At 45.5% G+C, this 15,439-nt stretch overlaps 2 protein-coding genes across 2 annotated transcripts; both read left to right on the forward strand.

The window, feature by feature from the left end:
* The first annotated feature begins 663 nt into the window (after positions 1 to 663).
* LOC148070092 (keratin, type II cytoskeletal 8) lies at positions 664 to 5,258 on the forward strand. The gene is made up of 10 exons (XM_087800018.1): positions 664 to 985; positions 2,219 to 2,427; positions 2,492 to 2,552; positions 3,402 to 3,497; positions 3,570 to 3,734; positions 3,814 to 3,939; positions 4,005 to 4,148; positions 4,206 to 4,282; positions 4,550 to 4,596; positions 5,112 to 5,258. Exons 1-10 carry the CDS (start codon positions 671 to 673, stop codon positions 5,219 to 5,221), a joined length of 1,350 nt encoding a protein of 449 aa, XP_087656144.1. The 5' UTR covers positions 664 to 670; the 3' UTR covers positions 5,222 to 5,258.
* Positions 5,259 to 5,888: 630 nt separating this feature from the next.
* rbl1 (retinoblastoma-like 1 (p107)) lies at positions 5,889 to 15,225 on the forward strand. The gene is made up of 22 exons (XM_087800134.1): positions 5,889 to 6,151; positions 7,356 to 7,489; positions 7,558 to 7,761; positions 7,862 to 7,926; positions 7,994 to 8,122; positions 8,197 to 8,360; positions 8,451 to 8,515; positions 8,599 to 8,755; positions 9,274 to 9,440; positions 9,532 to 9,644; positions 9,712 to 9,815; positions 10,353 to 10,490; positions 10,573 to 10,737; positions 10,806 to 10,953; positions 11,660 to 11,872; positions 12,000 to 12,187; positions 12,317 to 12,493; positions 12,567 to 12,638; positions 13,057 to 13,144; positions 14,038 to 14,156; positions 14,218 to 14,382; positions 14,587 to 15,225. Exons 1-22 carry the CDS (start codon positions 5,990 to 5,992, stop codon positions 14,779 to 14,781), a joined length of 3,132 nt encoding a protein of 1,043 aa, XP_087656260.1. The 5' UTR covers positions 5,889 to 5,989; the 3' UTR covers positions 14,782 to 15,225.
* Positions 15,226 to 15,439: the final 214 nt, after the last annotated feature.

The raw sequence follows: 15,439 nt of genomic DNA on the forward strand, positions 1-15,439 counted from the left end.
TCTTCTGGACTGTGACCGTAACCGTGGAGACGTCCTGATGTGAGAACACTGGAGTCGTATGGAGGTTGTTTTCATCTAAAATCATCATATTAAAGGAACTTTTTTTGATTAAAAATATATCTTTTGATTGAAGCAACTTATATCGTTCAGCATCAGTAAGTATTGCAAATATTTTCATTTGAGCAAATTATTTTTTTGATTTGAGCAACTCTTTTATTTAACCCTGGTTTTATCGTAGGGCCTTCGGGTCATCTTGACCCTGAAATAACACAACATTGTTTTGATGAAACTTTCTTTTTTAAATAAAAGCAACACTATTTTGATTGAATTTAATTATTTTGTTCTTTTGTCTTTATCGAAAATATTTTCTTTTGCTTGAAGCATCTTCCTGTAAAAGTCACCTGCACAGGTGCTCGTGTCAGGTAAGGTGCTCTAGATGAGAGTCAGGAGAGTGGAGCAGTTCTAGTTCAGGAGTCCATCAGAGGATCTTTGTGACCAGCCTGGAAACATGACGCCTTCCCCGCCTCCCTTCCTGTCCCCCCCCTCCCCCCCACCACCACCACCACCACCAGGACCTGCTTAAAAAGCAGAACCAGATGCGAGCGACTCACCTGTGGACTCCTCTGCCCGACTCGCCTGCTGATCCTCTAAACTCTCCTGCAACTCCATCATGAGCCTGAGTCGGACCAAGCGGATCAGCTCCAGCAGCTCGGTCCGGAACAGCGGCGGCAGCACCAGGAGGCTCAGCGGATACGGTCCGGGTCAAAGCGGGTTCAGCGGCGTCTCCTTGAGCAGCAGCTCCCTGTACGCCGGCACCAACGGGCAGCACCACGCCCTGGGCCACGGGCTCAGCTCCCTGTCCGTCAACAAGAGCCTGCTGGCCCCCCTCAACCTGGAGATCGACCCGAGTCTGTCCCTGAGCCGGGCCCACGAGAAGGAGCAGATCAAGACCCTCAACAACAGGTTCGCCACCTTCATCGACAAGGTGAGGACCAGAGCAGAAAGACGGTGGTCATAATGTTATGGAGGATTGTTGTGTGAAGGTGCGATGGTTGGCCTGGACCAGGTCTGGACAGGTGGGTCCAAAAGTGCAGATGAAGGAGGGGGAGAACTGTAGGTGGCGCTCTGACTCGGGTCTCCTGCCGGTGATGACAACGGTGGATGTTGTGAAGGGTTGAAGCTCTGGGAATGTTGCTGCTTCTCACGGAGTCGCTGACACCTTCACAAAAGACTCTTTGTCCCCCTGAGCTTGGATCGGTTTCAGAGTCCAGGTCCTCTCATCAGACCCGGGGAGGCTCATCCTGCCTCTGAAAGTTGATCCAAGTCACTGACATGAAACTGTTTCAGTTTTTCACCCTGGAAGTTTAGATGATGCCTTGGACCTGAATCTTGGTCCCTCTGGGCCAGTGATCAGAACCTGAACTCCAAAGTGACAAATGACTTGTATGGAAAACATTTTATTTTATATTTAAGCATTCAAAAAATGTAATATTTAAATTAAAATGTATTATTTTAACATTTTACACATTATAATCCCAATTATTTATTTATTTTTCTAAATTTCTGAATTCAAAGCCTTTTAAATTCAATATAAAAATGTTGATATATTCATGCCTGATTTAAAGATTTAAATATAGGAGTAAGAATATAAAACTATACGTGTAAAAAAAAAAACTTTCATTAATTTTAAATATTTTCGAATTTCTAAATTAAATGATTAAAAACCAAAACAAATCCAACTTTTCGATATAAAAATAATTTAAATCAATGATTCCCAAAAAATAATGAAATAATAAATAACCAAATCTCAATAAATGTAAAGTTTAAACATTTGAAATCATCTGATGACTCTTTCATATATCGAGTCAACTCTGAAGTCGTCTCAGTTCCTCATGGAAGCAGCAACGGTGAAAGTTTCTGGTTCTAATGTTCGTCCTCCGGTGTCACCGATCCTTTCTGAAACCTGATCAACCGGGTCGCTGCTCCGGCGCCGTGTCTCCGCGGGGGCCTTGGAACTGAACCGGTCTTTGTGATGGACTCCACAATAGGTTCTTGTATGATACCGGGCCGCAGGCAGGAAACTGGACCTGAGCAGTCAGAGGAAACTCCGGGTTGAGTTTCAGACGGAGTTGGACACGAATTGAACGGAGAGGGTGGGGGGGGGGGTCCAGAACCTCTATCATCTGGACCCAGTTTTAATAAAAGATCTCTCCCTCAGGTCCGGTTCCTGGAGCAGCAGAACAAGATGCTGGAGACCAAGCTGGAGCTGCTGCAGGGTCAGAGCGCCGGCCGGTCCAACGTGGAGCCGCTGTTTGAGGCCTACATGGCCGGGCTGCGGCGCCAGATGGACCTGGTCAACAACGACAAGATCAAGCTGGACGGGGAGCTGAGGAACATGCAGGCCCTGGTTGAAGACTTCAAGCACAAGTCAGAACCTCCACATGTGGTCCAGCGTAGAAACTGAACCCGTGTTAACTCTGTTGTGTTGCAGGTACGAAGACGAGATCAACAAGAGGAACAACCTGGAGAACGACTTTGTCATCCGCAAGAAGGTCAAGACACACACACACACCTACACACACCTACACACAATCACACACACCTACACACACACACAACCATTCTCGCACACTCAAACACACTGGTTTAAATATTTGGTGACTTGATCTTTGGTGACCTGACGACTTAATCTTCAGTGACCTGACACTTTGATCTTCGGTGACCTTGTAACTTGATGTTTGGTGACCCCTCGACTTAGGTTAGGTTAGGTAGAACTTTATTGATCCCTCAGGACGTCTCCTTCGGGAATTTTTTTTTTTTTTTCCAAATTATCCACAGCAAATAAAAAAATATAAATAAAAATAAAATAAGAACAAGAACAAAGAGAAATAAAGAGAAAGAACAAGATGATACAATCTAAGTCTAAAGATAAAGATAAAGAACATAGATCAAAGAAAAACAACAAAGACAAAGATACAAAGACTAACATAGAACAGAATGTCAAGATACTTTCACTCCACTCCTGCCCCCGAACTCAGAATTGTACAATTGAATAGCCCGAGGAATGAATGAGTCCCTGAGTCTATTAGTGTTGCATCATGGGAGGAGCATTTGTGTTGCATCTGCTTCTCTGCTCACTGATGACAGTGTTCAGAGGATAACTGTCATCATCCATGATGGACAGTAGTTTGTTCAATGATCTCCTCTCAGCAACTGTCACCAGTGAGTCCAGCTTCAACCACAGAGCCAGCCCTCCTGATCAACCTGTCCAACCTGTTGACACTCCTCTTGACTTGACCTTGTAACTTGACGTTTGGTGACCCCTCGACTTTATGTTTGCTGACCTGACGACTCGATGTTCGATGACTATCGTGAAGTTCATCAGAGGTCGTCTCCTTCAGGACGTGGACTCCGCTTACCTGGTGAAGGCCGACCTGGAGGACAAGGTTGGAGCTCTGAGCGACGAGATCAACTTCCTGCGTAACGTGTACGAGGAGGTGCGTGTCCGCGGAGGACCTGCGGGTCGGGCAGGTGGGTCCCGGTCCTGGTTCTGACCGGGCTGTGTGCAGGAGCTGCGGGAGCTGCAGGCCAGCATCAAGGACACGTCCGTGGTGGTGCAGATGGACAACAGCCGCAGCCTGAACATGGAGCAGATCGTCAGCGAGGTCAAGGGTCAGTACGAGGACATCGCCGCCCGCAGCCGGGATGAGGCCGAGGCCTGGTACAAGAGCAAGGTAATACCTACCCGCCCCACCCCCCCCCCCTCCTCGGTCCTGACCCGACAACCCACCTCACCGTGGAACTTCCCGACAGTTTGACCAGATGTCGGTCCAGGCCAGTCAGTTTGGCGACGAGCTGCGAGTGGTGAAGGGGGAAGTGGCCGAAGTGGGTCGACTGATTGGACGCCTGCAGAGCGAGATCGAGGCCGTCAAAGCTCAGGTACCAAGTACCGTCTGCCACTCAGAACTTTTCTAAAACAAAGTACTTACTTCTGGTTCCCTCAGCGCGCCACACTGGAGAACCAGCTGGCCGAGTCCGAGGAGCGCGGAGAGCTGGCGGTGAAGGAGGCCAAGAGTCGGACCCGCGACCTGGAGGACGCTCTGCAGAGAGCCAAGCAGGACATGGCCCGGCAGCTCCGAGAGTACCAGGTCAGAGGTCACTGAATAGGTCGGTTGATAGTCGAGCTAACGCTGTCACGGCCGCAGGATCTGATGAACCTCAAGCTGGCTCTGGACATTGAGATCGCCACCTACAGGAAGCTGCTGGAAGGAGAGGAGGACAGGTGAGTGTGGACAGACCAGAAGATAGATGATAGATAGATAGATAGATAGATAGATAGATAGATAGATAGATAGAAATTCACGGTTAAGCAGCTCCAGAATATGTTACAAAGAAATAGAACACAGAGGCATGCAAGTTATGTACAGTCTAAAATATACTGAAACATATGTATAAAAAGGAGAAAAAAAAAGAAAATATATATATATTTATATATATAACGTTAAAAAGAAGGTTCTGGTACCACCTGATGATCCACTTGTCTCTGCAGACTGGGCCAGCAACCTGTCCTCAGCATCCACTCAATCTCCAGCTACAGTGAGTACTGACCACTGCACGCGGCTGACCTCATGGCTGACCCGTGAAGTTAAATTCAACAGAACAAACACATGGTGGCGCCGGTTCTTTTTAGAGGAACATTAGTTTATTTTCTTCTGTCTTTGTTATTAAATCAAAAGATGTCATTCAATTAAATGCTTTTCTTTTTAATATTTAAGACATGTATGTTTTTCCCATGATATGTTTACTTTAATCAAAGAAAACCATATTTTTTTGTGAATTAACTAAAAAAAAATTGATCGAATAATAAAGAAACAAATCTTCCTCCATAGTTCTGGACTCGGATAATGAGTCTGAACTTTTGGACTCATGTGTGTGTGTGATTAAGTTTCACACAAAAGATAAACACCAAAGACACACATGTTTGTGTCAACACTGATGATGTCATCACGGTCCTGCTGCAGATCACATCACACACACACACACACACACACACACACACACACACACACACTTTATCCAGGTTTGTCACCTTCATGCACGTGTGTGTGCAGGTTCTAAGAGCACCAACGGTCACCTGCAGAGCAGCAGCTCCTCTCCTGGAACCAAACTGCTCATCAAGACCACTGAGACCAGAGACCACTCCAGATACAGCACCCACTGAACCCTGTGACCCCGCTGACCCCGGGACAAATGGACCAGGAGAGTTTAGACTGTAGCAGCCCGACGCTGATCTAGAGGCTCGTGATGTTAGATGTTCAGTGTTGAGACGTAGAAATCCATGTTAGATTTTCTCTTCGTAGTGGATCATAGATATGATGCCTTCACTGTCCGATAGTGACGAGAGTTTTCATTGTAAGAAAATACTGCTTGTCTCACTTGTGTCTGAATAAATATCTGAAGAAACATTTTTGTTTTGATTTCAACACAACTGAGTAGATTCGGGTTGACGCTGTACCTTAAAAAAAAGAAGAAAAAAAAAGGACTCGGTTTTTAAAGGATCTCTTTCCAACTTTTTCTTAAGACCATGAACGCAGCAGTGACCAGCAGGTGGTGGCAGGTTTTCTAAACATTTGTATATGTTCTTATCGTTTTAAACTGATTTCTCCATAAAGTATCTCGTGTCAGGGTGTGAACCGCAGATATTATGTTTTAAAAAAGCTAATAAAGTTTTTTTTAAAACAAAACAATATAACTTCTTCATCGAGTCGCAGCGTCACAGAGGGAGGCGTGGTCATGTGACGCTCCACCGGCTCCTGATTGGTCACTGCTTTGTAGTTTTGGCGCCAACCCAATGCATTGTGGGAGATGTAGTTGTCGGAGCGGAGGAAGCTGCTGCTGTTCCTGAGAGTGACCACGGGCTCCGCGTGACGAGATCCCCGCTTTTAAGGCCGTTTATTTGTTCCTGGACGAGCGCGGAGACGTCGCGCGAATGCGGGGAGAGGAATCGCCCGACTCCGAGTCGGGGAGGATGGAGGAGAGCGTCGTCCGCAGGAGTTTGGAGACGCTGTGTCAGGAGCTCAACATGGACGAACAGACGGCGACGGAAGCCATGGAGAACTTCACCGGCATTTGGAACACGTACACCCTGGAGGTCAGACCCGCGTATCACCTCTGACGAGATGTTTTTTTAAACTGAAATAAAACCACCACCTTCAACTTTGGAGTTAAAGGTCTCTCTGGCTGCTGCTTTAAATACCGTAAATACCCTACTATTCCGGTCATTACGGTAGAGGCAGATTCTCCTTTCAAAACATGAGCCCACACTTCCGTAAACAATAACGACATATACCGGCCCATTGACGCTTATGTTTAAATATTTAATTGTTTTTTCGAATAATCTAATCAAATTAATTGTATAAACAATCAAATGTCCTTTTTTTTTTAATCTAAATGCCTAGGATTTAAAATTCAATATAAGACTGTTGTATAAACGTCCATATTCTTTGTGCAATTTAAAAGGCTATGAGATCAAATACATATTTAATTCTGAAAATGTAATAATTCATTATCGAACTTGTATAGAAATATGTTTTTAAACGAATTCTGTTATTTAATTATTAAAAAAAATATTATTGTTTGAAATTTCAAATTCAACCATTCAATATTATTTACAATATTAATTACTATATTATTTTTCCAAAGTTAAATTGGTTAAATTCTATCATAACATTCTGACATGTACCGAGATAACACTTACATTTTTAGTTTTGCTGATAGGACATTCTTTTTTCCTAAAGCCATGAGATGTTACAACCAATCTCTTCCTAATGCTTAACATGCTCTTTTTACTTTTCGTTGTCAACTTTTGAATTATTCATTTATTGTATTAATGTGTTTATTTGATAGTATTCACATGTATTTATGGATGGATGTGTTATTGCTGCAGCACAAAGTAATTTCTCCTCAAGGTCGATCAAAGTATCTATCAATCTATCTGACAGACATCTTTGAATCTGCATTGTCGAGCTGGTTCAATATTTCATGGGTTGTCTTAATGAAGATTAATAATGCTTTACGCTGACCAACACACTAACTTAAGAACCACACCTGCTTTAATAGCCCTTTGAGATCGATTGATGTAAGGGGCGGAACAAATAAAATGTATTATTATTATTATTATTATTAATTCTACATTATAAATAATTCTGACGGCACGGAAAAACACGTGTCACACTTTGGGCCAAATCTGTTAAGTGTACCTGAGAAGGAAATATCTTGAATTTACTGGTAATATTCCTATAATTTGATATGAAATCTAACCTTTTTATTTTGGGACCTGGTTCTTTGCTTCACAGGGGGAAGTGGTGCACTGGCTGGCGTGCTCGCTGTACGCCGCCTGCAGGAAGGGGTCCACTCCCACCGTGGGCAAGGGTCTGATGGAGGGGAACTGCGTCTCTCTGACCAGAATCCTTCGTTGTGCCAAACTGAGGTGAGTCGTCCAGCGACGTCACCGACCCACCAGCGGAGCTGATCCTTGTCCGTGTCCCACCTTTCTAGCTTGATCCAGTTCTTCTCCAAGATGAGGAAGTGGGCCGACATGTCCAACCTCACGCGGGACTTCCGTCAGAGAGTGGATCGACTGGAGAGGAATTTCGAAGTTTCCACAGTGATATTTCGCAAGTTCGAGCCCATTTTCATGGACATGTTCCAGAACCCACAAGCAGGAGAGCCGCCCAGGCAGCCGCGCAGTAGGAAGCACCGGTGTGTACAAGCATGCAAACAAACACACACACACACGCATGCAAACAAACACACACACGCAGACTCACAAAAGCATCATCTTCACTGTGTGTCTCTGCAGACGACTGCCTTGTCACATCAGCGACGTCTTCAAGTTCTGCTGGACTCTGTTTGTTTACACCAAAGGTTTGTGATGATTGTGAATACTTTCAAAAGTGTGTGTGTTAACTCGTTTGTGTGTGTTTCTGCACAGGGAACTTCCCCATGATCGGTGACGACCTGGTGAACTCGTACCACCTGCTGCTCTGCTGTCTGGACCTGGTCTTCGGCAACGCTCTCCTCTGCAGCAACAGGAAGGACCTCATCAACGCAACCTTCAGAGGTCCGTGTGTCGTGGATGAACACATCAATCCATGATTGTGTGTCAGCAGATGAACAACATGTGTGTCTGTGTAGGTCTTCCTGCTCTGTACCGCGCGGACGGTCACGTATCGACCGACGAGCCGCCGCCTTGTGTGTTGGAGCGTCTGTGTGAGCTTCATGACGGCCTGGTGGTGGAGGCCAAGTGTATCAAGCAGCATTACTTCAAACCATACATCCAATCGCTCTTCCAGAAACGAGTGAGTTTTCTCACAATTGTTTCCACTCTGAGTGTCAGAGCGAGGATAAAGAAACACGGAATCACTAATAAAAAAAACTCTTTGTTTCAGATCTTGAAGGGAAACGAAGAACTTCTGACGGAGATGTTGGATCCTCAAAACTTCATCGACAACAAGTGAGCGTCGACGTTCAGCTCGTCCTCCTGGAGCGTTCTCGGTTCAGTTGTGTGAATAGTTTTGTGTGTTTTGTGTTCCTCAGTAAAGCTCTGAACAGAGAGTACGAGGAGTACGTGCTGACGGTGGGAGACTTCGACGAGCGGGTGTTCCTCGGAGCCGACGCAGACGAGGAGATCGGAACGCCGAAGAAGAGCGTCCAGGAGCCGTCGGCCAGCCAGACGAGTGCTCAGGTGGAGAAGGTGCGGAGAAACATGTCCTTGATGTAGTTTCAGCTAAGAAGTCGCAATAATCTGTCCGAAGACTTGACTTGGACTAGTACTTGCATTTACAGACCACATTTTAATTAAAAAAAACAAAACAAAATAATGTCCAAAAATCAAATATTTAAAAGCTGCTGTATCCTCTTGTCCTTAGTCATTGCCAGGTTCTTGCAGGATTTTTTTAAGCTAAGGGTGTAATGACTGCTGCCATCTGGCGGCCAGAGGTCTAATTGCAACACTAAAATGATCAAATTAATCGTATTGTTTGTGTGTTAATTATTCATTAAAATGTTGTATTTTATATTTGCTTTAATAAAATGTCAATTAAGATACAAAATTTGATTTGAAAGCAAAACATTTTGACTGATTTTCGTAACATGGATTATGCTATCGTGGTGGAAATTGTGGTATATAAGCGCATCAATATTTTCTTACCCTCCTTCACCATTACCCCTTCATCCATGTTCCTTCACTGACCCGGTGATGTCACTCCTCAGTCCGGCTCCCTCGCCCCCGCCACCCCTCTGACCGGACGCGTCTACCTGAAGGAGAAGGAGCTGTTTGTCACGCCCGTTTCCTCGGCAACGCAGAGTGTGGGTCGTCTGCAGAGCATGGTGGCAGGACTGAGAACGGCGCCCAGCGAGCATCTGCTGCAGATCTTCAAGTGAGTTCCACCTTCTGCATCTTCACAAAGAAACATCTGATGAACCTTCTGAGCGTCCATGCCTGACCCCGTGCGTGTCCTCCTCCTCCAGGTCATGCTCCAGAAACCCCTTGGACGAGGTCCTGGCCAGGATGAAGAGACTGGGACAAACCTTCAAAGATCACTACACCAACGACTCCGACGACAGCCGCGGCTCCCACATCGGTATGACGGACACGCGACCTCAAGGTCACGATGACGTCCTGCTTCCTGTTGTCTTTTCTGCCTCTAGACTTTGCAGAGAACCGGCTGAAACTGGCGGAGATCCTGTACTACAAGATCCTGGAGAACGTCATGGTGCAGGAGACCAAACGAGTGCAGGGCAAAGACATGAGCGTAAGAAGTCAATGTTACTCGTTCACCTGCTGCTGCATAAACATAAAAGTTGATCAGAGTCATATTGAACATTTCAAATGTTCAAACTTTGAATTTTATTTGAATTAAAAATATGTAGTTTTTGAAATTTGTTTATTGAAAGAATGCATTTCTTTTTTTTAATAATTTAATTGTAAAAGATTGAGTATTTTCAATTACTTTTTGGAAATAGTTTGATATTCTAATACGGACCTTAACATTTAAATCGTTTTTTTTGTATTCCTAGTCTTGTAAATTCAGTGTAAAAATGTAATGGTGCTACAAGATAATGTCAAAAGAGAAGTGAGATACTTGATCCAACTACCATAAAAGAAATTCCAATTTTCATAAAGAAACGATCGTATGCAGTAAGATTCAAAGGAGTGTCAACATTTTAAATGTTTAATTCAACTATTCAATATTCGAATGTCACTGATAAACTTCCAAACACACACTCACACGACAGTAACACAACTCGGAGGTGGAGACAACAACTGAACTGAAGTGTTTGTGTTGCAGGCGTTGCTGGAGCAGGACATTTTCCACTGTTCTCTGATGGCGTGTTGTGTGGAGGTGGTTCTGTTCTCCTACAGCTCCCAGAGGTTGTTTCCCTGGATCATCAACATCTTCAAACTGGCGCCGTTCTACTTCTTCAAGGTCTCAGACTCGCACACATATCTACACACACACACACACACACACACACTGAGCCTGTGAGAGACTCTGACGTGTGCTGCAGGTGATCGAGGTGTTCATCCGCTCAGAAGAAGGTCTCTCCAGAGACATGGTGAAACATCTGAACTCGCTGGAGGAGCAGGTTCTGGAGAGCCGGGCCTGGACCGCAGACTCTGCTCTCTGGAGCGCCCTGCAGGGCGCCGGGAACAAAGTCCCGACCGTGGAGGAGGTGAGTCCGACTGAGTTCTTCTGCTGCTGCCGTTGAGAAAGTTGACCCACCTGTGTCGTCTTCTGCAGGTGAATTTCTCCTCCAGTTTGGACTCTTCTGGTTCTGGTTCCGGTTCCTCTGGGGCGACTCAGTCTCATCTGCCCATGCTGGCCCTCTCCCCCATCATCCACCCTCGCATCAGAGAGTGTCGGACCGTGTTGGGCAGCGCCCGCAAAGGTGAGCCGGACTGACCAGTGACCCTGAAGAGACCAATATGTGACGCCTGCCATCGTTGTTATGATATTGATTATATTAACGATCGTTATTGAAACTATAGAAACATCTCTGCCTTCTTCATCTTCTTTTCTTTTTCTCTTTCGTTCTCTCCTTTCCCTTTTTCTCTTGCCTTTTCTCTTCCTTTTTCTGTAATTGTTTAATTTTCCATTTTCTCTTTCTGTTTTCTCTCTTTATGAATTTCTCTTTCATTCTTTATTTCACTCTTCTATCTTTATTTTCTCTTCCCCTCTTCTCTCGTCTCTTTTTTTCTCTCTTCTCTTTTTTTTCTTTTCCTTTTTCTGTAATTGTCTTTTTTCCATTTTTATCTTTTTCTGTTTCTATTCCTCCCTTTCTGTTTTTTTTCTTTCTTTCTTTATCAATAACTCTTTCATTCTCTATTTTACCTACATTTTCTTTTTCTCCTTTATTTTCTTTTCTCTTCCCCTCTACTTATTTCAGTTTTTCTCTTTCGCTACTCTTTTCCTCTTTCTCTCTCTTTGTCTATTTTTATCACTTATTTTCTCTTTGACTCCTTTTGTCTCGCTTTCTCTAATTTCCTCTTTTTCTTATTCTCTTTCCTTTTCTCCATCTCTCCCTCTCTTCTTCCATTTTTCTTTTGTTTCTATTTTTTATTAATTAAATCTCCGTCTTTTTCTCTGGTGTCCAGATGTTCTTCCGTCTCCGGTCCACGACAGGTACAGCTCACCAGCTGCTGGAAGTGCCGCCAGACGTCGCCTCTTCGGGGAAGAACCGCTGACCATGACCCCGGGAGTGAGTCGAGTCACGGCTTCTCCTGCCAAGAGACTGACCTTTGACTCCAGCGGCACTTTGAAGATCACTGCAGGCGGACCCACCACCGTCCTCAACATCCTGCCACAGGGTGAGTGACGACAGCTTTGACGCGCACACACACACACACACACACACACACACACACACACACACACACACACACACACACACACACACACGCGCACACACATCTCTGATCTTCAGTTTCTCTCAAGGCTTGAGCAACGATCACACCATCACGCTGATCCCGGTGCAGCCGTGCGACTCTTCAGGCACCGTCACTGCCCAGTTCCTGTTGACCACCTCGCCCAGAGGTCCTGTGCCCGCCCCAGTGACCTCTGACCCCCCGCTGAGCAGTGGCCGACCCCGACGCACCGGGTCTTTGGCTCTGTTCTTCAGGAAGGTGAGAACATCACGTGACCGTCGCAGTGAACTCGGTGACTCGGCTCACACGGTGAAGCCCAGGTCATGTGAGGTCACCACCTGGATCTTCTCATGACCCTATTGACGCGAGGTTGTGTTGTGTCTTCAGGTGTATCACCTCGCCAGTGTGCGCCTCAGAGATCTGTGTGCGAAGCTGGACGTCCCGTCAGAGCTCCGAGGGAAGATCTGGACCGGCTTCGAACACTGTCTGGTTCACTGCACGGACCTGATGAAGGACCGCCACCTGGACCAGCTGCTGCTCTGCTCCATCTACATCATTTCCAAGGTCACCTGACACACAAACCACTGTTTCCTGATGATGATGATGATGATGATCTCAACGTGACGTTCTTCTACAGATCACCAAAGACACTCGAACCTTCCAGGACATCATGAAGTGTTACCGCAGCCAACCACAGGCCAGCAGCCATGTGAGGAACACACTCACTCACACACGCAAACACACACTTACACACAACACTGAAGAGTTCTAGAACTAACGAAGCTCCTTTAGTGTTTCTTCTGTGACAAGCTTCATCACACGGAGAACATTTTTGTAGTTTCAACAGTATTGTCTGGTGTCGTTATTATAAAAACTTTTTATATTCAATTTCAAAGGCTACAAATGAAAAATAACAACATTTTCTAAATTTTATATTTTTATTATTGGCATTAGAATAGCAAACTTTGTAAAATCTATTTAAAAACAAAAACAAATGAAACCTTAGAATGTAGAAATGAGTGAATTTTGAAAAAAAAATGAATTGCTCGATTACGATGCATCAGAAACATCTTACGCACAAACTCACCCAAAAATCTCTGATCTCATCTTTGTGTGTCTTTGTGTAGGTTTACCGCAGCGTCCTGATTCGCCGAGCTCCCGGAGATCATGTGACGGACGAGAACATGGAGGTGGATCCAGCGTCCGGCGGTGAATGTAAGAAGCCGAGCAGAAACTTCCTCAGAGATTAACAAACTCATGTCCAGTCGTAGCATTGTCGTCATAATGTAGTGATGACCAGTCGTTCATCTTTGTTGGATTTTGTTTTTGTTTTTTTGTGTCAAACAAGAAAAAACTTGGACCTTGATTTGCTGATAGCTCACATTCAGAGTGCTGGTAATCCGTGTTTGGGCATTTAACTGTGTCTAAATTCAGGGGTGTCAAACTGGTCCAGAAAAGTGCCGAGACGGTGCAGGCTTTTGTTCCAGCCAGTCAAGCACACATGAGTTGACCAATCAGGTGTCGGCTTAAACAATTAACACCTGACTGACAATTAATTGATTACTGTCTTCAGTCGCCTGATTGGTTCAACCGTATGTGCTTGACTGGTTGGATCCAAAACCTTCACCGTCTCGGCCCTTTTCTGGACCAGTTTGACACCAAAGATGGATCAAGGTGATCCAATCCATAGACCAGGGGTAGGGAACCTGGTCCAGAAAGAGCCGCAGTGGGTGCAGGTTTTCGTTCCAACCATTCAAGAGGACACATTTTGACCAATCAGGTGTCTTAGGAGTGTAATCAGTTGATTGTCAGTCTGGTGTTGCTTGTTCAGCTGAAACCTCATTGGTTAAACTGTATATGCTTGATCGGTTGGAACAAAAACCTGCACCCACTGCGGCTCTTTCTGGACCAGGTTCCCTACCCCTGCCATAGAGTAAAAAGACAGATTACCTGATCTTAGGAAGTAGAAGATTAATGTCTTTAAATCATTTTAATTCTGAAATCAATTAAAAAAAAAAAAAAGTCTCAGGGTTCAATTGGAAATGCTTTGTGTTGTGTTTATTATTAGTGACGTGTGTGTTTCATGTCATCGTACTCTTGACTTCCAGCGGCGGAGAAAGTATCGTCGGGCCCGGAGGAACGCGGCGACCTGATCCAGTTCTACAACAGCGTCTTCGTGCAGGCGATGAAGAGCTTCGCCATGAGATACGCCACCAGCGACGGCAGAGTGAGTCGCGCTCGCAGCCTCGCAGCCTAGAGTGTGTGTTGACGTGTGTGTGTCTCTACAGGCCGACGCCCCCCTGCTCTCACCCTTCCCGTCCGTCCGGGCGCAGCCGCTCTCTCCTCGCCGCATCTCTCAGCGCCACTCGCTCTACGTCTCGCCGCACAAGAACTCTGCGAGCTGCTTGTCTCCGAACGCCTTCACTCACAGGATCAACAGCAGCCCGTCCAAGGTGACTCACTCACTCACTCACACACTCACACACTCACTCACTCACTCACTCACTCACTCACTCACTCACTCACTCACTCACTCACTCACTCACTCACACACAAGCACTCACTCACTCACACACAAGCACTCACTCACTCACACACAAGCACTCACTCACTCACTCACACACACAAGCACTCACACATGTTGTCGCCCCCTGCAGGACTTCTCCGACATCAACCGCATGATCCGCCAGGGCTGCGTGAGCCGCAAGAGAGCCTTCACCATGGAGGGCGACATGATGATGTCATCAGCCTGCGACTCGCCCAGCAAGCGCGTGTGTCCGGAGAACGGCAGCAGCGCCGACGTGCTGCTGAAGCGTCTGCAGGACGTGGTGTCGGAGCGCCAGAGTCACTGAGGTCCTCTTTGACCTTCAAACGCCTTCTTACCTCCACCACTGTCATCCTGCGCGTCCTTTGGTGTTTTAACTTTAGAACCGACTTTTATTCACGGCGCCACGATGAGATCGTTACCGTGGCCCCGAACCAGTTCCACAGTTAAGTTTCACCTCTTTTTAGTTTTTACATTCATTATTTATTCCGCCAGGATTCTCGCTCCACAATTCGCCCCCTACTGGTCAGTCAACGAATCAGAACAAAAGGAACCAGAAGATTATCTAGGCTTTAATTGTGAAAGTCGATCAACTGCCAATCGTCTGGGTCAATAATATTTGTAAATATCTTAGTTGTGTAAATAGGTGTGTGTGTGTGTGTGTGTGTGCGCGCGCATGTAATGTTGTCTTCAGAACATGTAAAAAAAAAAGTTATTTTCTTGTTTGTAAATAAAAACAAGTCGATCTGTTTCTCATTTTCTTGTTTTGTGTCAAAGAGGAAGACTTTATTAATGAAAGTGACGTCACTGGCAAGAATAGATTTGTTTCTTTAACGTTTCGGGCACGTCTACACACCCGTGACGTCACAATCCAGCGAATCTACAGTGGCTGACGTGGACCTTCGCCATGAAATGATTTTAAAAAGATTCTCATTTAAAAAAAAAAAGTCCATCCAGCCTTCATC

The sequence above is a fragment of the Callionymus lyra genome, chromosome 10, assembly GCF_982586985.1.
Source record: "Callionymus lyra chromosome 10, fCalLyr1.hap1.1, whole genome shotgun sequence".
NCBI lineage: Eukaryota > Metazoa > Chordata > Actinopteri > Syngnathiformes > Callionymidae > Callionymus > Callionymus lyra.